Source organism: Pyxicephalus adspersus, chromosome 9 (assembly GCF_032062135.1).
Source record: "Pyxicephalus adspersus chromosome 9, UCB_Pads_2.0, whole genome shotgun sequence".
In the NCBI taxonomy this organism is placed as follows: domain Eukaryota; kingdom Metazoa; phylum Chordata; class Amphibia; order Anura; family Pyxicephalidae; genus Pyxicephalus; species Pyxicephalus adspersus.
Genome location: NC_092866.1, coordinates 28961946 through 28967621, shown reverse-complemented (window position 1 = coordinate 28967621; position 5676 = coordinate 28961946). Strand labels below are relative to the sequence as shown.

The following is a 5676-nucleotide window of genomic DNA, read 5'->3' as shown; positions in this document are numbered from 1 at the left end:
CAATTCCTATGGAGGATTATTCGAAAATGCTCTCTGGCCTTTATACCATCTGATAATTGGTTAAATAACATGATTTGGACTTTTTTTTGTATTTTTACCACATATGGTGTACTGAATAGAGTTTATCTCTGAGCATAACCTTTTCATTTATTTATATTAATACTAGTTGCACATGTTCACAGACAAGATGTCAGCACAATTTGCTGTATTAATAATGAAAATACAGTAAAATAAGATAATCATTCAGGTGTAGAGGGATTTAGGGTAATTCCAAGTTATATTGACCCTTTTATTACTAAATGCATTCTTTATGTCTTGATTCGGCTGGGGAGTTATGTTATGGGTTTAACTAATACTTTGCTCTTCCTGTACCACAACATAACTGCATAGACATACCGGTAGCAATTCAGTCTACTTATACGGAAATAAACTAAAAAGGACACAAGAATTTGACCATCTCTATCCTGTGCATGTACAACTACATGGGCAATATTAGGCCTTGGTATTCTTGACCCGCATGACATGCGCAGTTTATTTTGCCAAAGAACTTGCATTTTTGTCTACTTTTTCCTCTGAAATTTTAAACAACTCACACAGAAGATATCTTGTCTGATATCAAAACTGATCAGCCCTGTCACTGTTTTATGCCCTGGTTCTTCTTAAATTCCTTAGTAGAATCATAGTCCTTAATTCTCTGGAATGAGTTCAGCAATGACAGATTTATTTATGTTGCTGCAGTTAGAAACATTTTCCCCAAATCCCAGTCATGGGGACAACCTTGGGTAAGGTCAATCCAGAAGAATGATGGATTAGTAAAACTGTAATAAGTGCATCTACACAGAAAGTGGGCCTAAACAAGGACTGGAATATAGATAACTTTTTTCTTTAGGAGGGAGAAACACAGCAATTGTATAGATTAAAATGTTTATGATTTAATGTAAAATGGTTTTCATGCACATTAGAAGCTTAGACATATTAATCAGGTCTGGCAATCCTCCACTGTATGTTAAGATGAAAAAAACTGGAGAAACAGTAGGTTAGGGTGAAAAAACAAAAAACAAAAAAAAAACACTGCAGAACAGTCCTGCTTTACAAGCCTTTTGTCTTGGCAACTCTCCAACATCTTCCTATGCTGGCCTTCTCACTGGCAAGAGTTCAGCTTTAATTATTAGATGCAATGTTGGGTGAAGATTAAGATAATGATAGATTATGTTTAAAAAAAAAAAGCTGCCAATAATAATGACTAACCATATTTGTCATTTACAATTATATAAATAAATGAATCAGGAACTTAAATGTAATTTATTACAGAAATGAAACTTTTTATTTTTTTCTTTACCAAAAATACAAAAAAGGAGCATTTTATTAGTTACAAACACATGCAGAAAAAGAAACCAAGCATGTAATATGAAAACTAGGTGATATTGGCATATAAACTGTATTATTTAATCCTGTGCTCCACAATATGTAGCACACAACACAATACATAACAAACTGAAGCAATGGGGTCCTGATTTATATATCTATCGATGCTGTGCTTTATATTTTCAATAAAAAGGATTTAAAAAAAAAAAAAACATTGCATTTGTTTTAAATATCAAAAGTATAAATGTTTTACACCAGTGCTGCAAGCCTCTGATCTTACCCAATACCCATAAAAATGTGGATAAATCAAATACCAGCGATCAAATCGTGCAGGCATCTAGACCAAAACTTAAACACTTACATTTTTTTGTTTTCTTTTTTTGTTCATCACTCAAATTTTGTAAGAGTGGCTAAGCGTCCCATACGCATTCTAAAACAAACTAAAAATTGGCTTTAACATACTCTTTCATTTGAAGGAAAGAACAGGGTAGGGATCTAGGTTGTGGGGACATGCACCCTGGTTTATGGAGTGGTCAGTGTAAGGTGTTCAGTCATTTGGGACAGCAACAGGAAGGGGTGAGAGGTATGGAGCAGCAATAGGAATAGAAGCAGAACAGTGACAAGACAGACTGTGGAGCAGGGGTAAAGACCGCATTATTTATTTTCTTTTTTCTTCTATTCAAAAACAGCAGTTCAAATTAAAAAAAAGTTAATGTCCTTTTTTTTTTTTTTTGAGAGCCTAATAACATTTATCTGTATAGAGAAAACTTGGTTTATACAACTAGGGTTTCTCTAGAGGTTGCTAGGGGGACCATGAGTCATAAGTAATTTGGACCTCTCGGATATCAGTGACACAAATGATCACTTTGGCTATCTATTCTTCACAATGATCACCAATCTAGTGAACCAAGAAATCTGGATATAGTAATTACAGCAGGAGTTTGCTGAAGGTCTAAAACTTATTTCAAGGGTACCTTCGCGTTAAAAAGTTCTAGAAAGGCTTTCATAAACAATACAATTGCTCGTTTTTTTCAAATCTAATGAATAATCAAGCTGCATACGGCCAGTGAAAAAAACACCTAAATAATTTTAAATGACAACAGAGCCCTGGTGAATCCCATTATAACGGAGCAATGTAATGTTGCTATTTAGCAATTTACCAAGCAGTAGGCATTACAGGAACATTCTTGTATCATCAGATAATTACACGTAAGCTGGAGATGCAAGGAATGCCTAGGAGTCATGTCTGGCAAGGAACAGTATATAACACAGGGACAGCTTTATGGAGGAGAGCCGAGAGTGAAAGGAAAGCAAAGAGGACAAAAACATGGCTGACTGGGAGGCAAAGGAGATTGAAGGAAGAAATGCGATTAAGCCAAAACAAACTTCACAGTAGAAATAACTATACTTGCAATCCTATTAAAAAATGGACGTATGAATTGAGAGGCAGATGCAGCAAATAGTATTTAGTGCAAGTGTTTGTGTACACAAAATCTATCTTTGGGACACCATTTAGATGAAGAAATCACTATTTTAGGTTGCCCTGCACAGTATTTTGAACGGCATGTCTAATTCTGTCTGTGGGCTGAAATCCTTAAGTAGAAGACATTGAATAATCATTAGGAGATGCTGGCCAGCTATCAGTGAGTGGAGATGATAAAATCTGTGTGGGTGGATAATGGTTGAATGTTTAACAAAATAATAGGCCCCAATAATCTACGGGAAACTTTGTAAAAATGCAGACATGGCAAGCAAAAGACAGATTCAATAAAGGGATGCTTAGCTAGGATTCTAAATATCTGACAAGCACCCCCTACCTCCTCCACTTCAATTGATTACCCTAGCCAGCTCACATCACTTAGACGTTAGCCAACACAGGCCAAAAGCATCCTGTGTAAGTGTATCAAATAGGAAAAATGGCTTGCATTCTTAACTATTACTTTCGTATAAGTGACTTATGATAAACCTATCACTTGCGCTAATTTGGTTTTGAATTCAGCATCACAGCAGAAAACAAGAATTTCAAAAGGAAATACTCATTTACACAAGTCCATGAAAGAGTTGTCCCTAAACTAAGATTGGATGGAAGCTTTTCCTGCAAAGTATTTAGTAAATACTTATCCGTCCTGTAGTGACCTAGGGGTCAAAAGAAGGAAAAATAAGGAAGTAAACTCGAAAGTGGCCAAAACAAAAAAATCCACTTACCTTCAATCCTGCACAGCAGCCGATTCCATGTCATCCCGGTATCCGTTTTCGAGCGGGCGCCCACATCTTTGCCTATTCCGGGTTTCTCTTCCTATGTCACCCGATACAGGTGTGAGATCGAGTGATGCAGTTTAGAAAAAAAAACTTGCCGTTCTCATCATGCCTTAGTAAGATTGGCATTTTTTTTCCTTCACACCAAAAGGCTCCTTGCCTCCAGTGTTGCAATGCAAGAATAAACAAACCTAATTTTTACCTTACATAAAAGTGTTGGGTAACCTTTTATGTAAAGTGAAATTTTTGAGTTTAGTACACTTTAAGTGCATAAATTGACATGTCCAAATGGGAGAGCAATCCCCCCCACCATGTTAAGCAACACTTTTAAAGTTACCTAATCTGTTGTTTAGGATTAAATGTGAACTATGGGAAAATTATATGATGTAATCTGTCACTAGCATTAACTGGAAAAAATAAAATTATAACCTTTAAAAAAAGGTTTTAGGCACATAGGCAACAAAGTGCTCAGTGTTCTGTGGTTTATCCCATCCTATTGAACTGTGGCTTATGCTAACAGCCTGGCCTTTTAAAGTTAAAGCAGGGAAATATTAGATATATATATATCTATCTATCTATCTATCTATCTATCTGCGACCATGAACTTTGGAACAAAGTTTAATAATTTTTTCATGTGGAAGGAAAATGCTGAGCCATAACCTGTCTAGTTTCCCTAGAATTAGACATAGCACAAAATAACTCATCTTGCAATTGTATTTTATTCTGTTACTTACGCAAAATGAAAGTTAAGGATAAGTTACTTTACCATAAATTTAACATTGAATAATTGAACTATTAGGCAACCCGTGCAAATATATTACATTTTTAAAGAAACATAAGGATCTTTAAACTTTGCCCTAAAACTGATGCCAGGACTTGTATGGATGTTAAATGGGGCAAACCCAAATCCAGAGAGAATTACGTTGTAGGGTACTGCCTGGAGATTTGTCACCGAAAGTCACAGATATAGCAGAGCATGATAGGCCTTTCTGTTACAAAGAATAACAGACTTAGCAAGACGAGCATACCTGTAGTACTATGGGTTTGCACAGTGGTTAACCAACATACCTTTTATAACTGTCCATCGTCTTCTTGTATCTGTCAGTAGAGCTTAGCGGCGGTGAAAGACGGGTGCGCTCGTACATGGGCGCATCTATTGGCGAAGACCTAGACGAGTAAGCAGACTGCATTCCAAGGCCAGCCATTTGAGTGGTGTCATAGACAGAATTCTGCGGTGGACGATCAACACTAGCCAGTGCAGCTGACGGCGCATATGGGGAACTGGCAGAATGTGATTGATACGGATTGGACGAGGTCTGAGAGCTGTAAGATTGCGTCATTGAAGGTAGATGGGACCCATAACTAGAAGACAGAGACGATCCTTGAGTGCTATAAGCTGCAGAACCTTGGGAGGCATATGAAGGTTGTGTTTCTGTCCGGTAAGCAGAGGGCTGGTTGTCATATCCAGCTCGATTGCCATAGGCAGATGAAAGTGTGCTGGCCCGGGCTCCATAGGTAGCGGATAAAGACGACGACTGACTACCGTAGGCAGCAGACAGCGATGAAGTGGTTTGATCCCCATAGGCAGATGGCAAGGAACCGTTCCCGGATGCTGGAGCACGAAATTTTGATGCAAGTGAAGCAGTCGATTGTGAAAGGCCATAGGGCGATCTTGTGGGTGATCTTCTTAGGGGACTTCTGTCTCGTGAATAATAAAGTGGAGAAGGTGGACGCATTCTACTTTCAAAAGTATAACGTGCATTATCACCTGAATGATGCTCATACGGTGATTTTAGAGCAAAGGATGCAAAGGCTGCTTCAGCCGCCCTCCTACGATTATATGCCTCAGGGCGGTTCTGTGGGGCTTCACGATTAGCATGAGGTCTACGTGCGCGATCACCATGAGCACTACCATTAGTGCTCACAGGTCTTGACATTGTATGTGACATCTGCACGTCAATCTGTTTTCCTTTTACCTCCTTTCCATTCAGATTCTGGATAGCTGCCCTAGCGTCACTTTCTTTTTCCATATGAACGAACGCATAGTCTAAGGTA

At 38.0% G+C, this 5676-nt stretch overlaps 1 protein-coding gene across 1 annotated transcript in view; it reads right to left on the bottom strand.

Annotated features, from left to right (window-relative positions):
* Positions 1-4321: 4321 nt before the first annotated feature.
* LOC140338721 (RNA-binding protein 14-like) overlaps positions 4322-5676 on the bottom strand; it is a 46136-nt gene continuing 44781 nt past the window's right edge. The window contains exon 2 of the mRNA XM_072423030.1: positions 4322-5668. Coding sequence (XP_072279131.1) covers positions 4677-5668 — 992 coding nt within the window. The 3' untranslated portion in view covers positions 4322-4676. The remainder of the gene's footprint in view (positions 5669-5676) is intronic.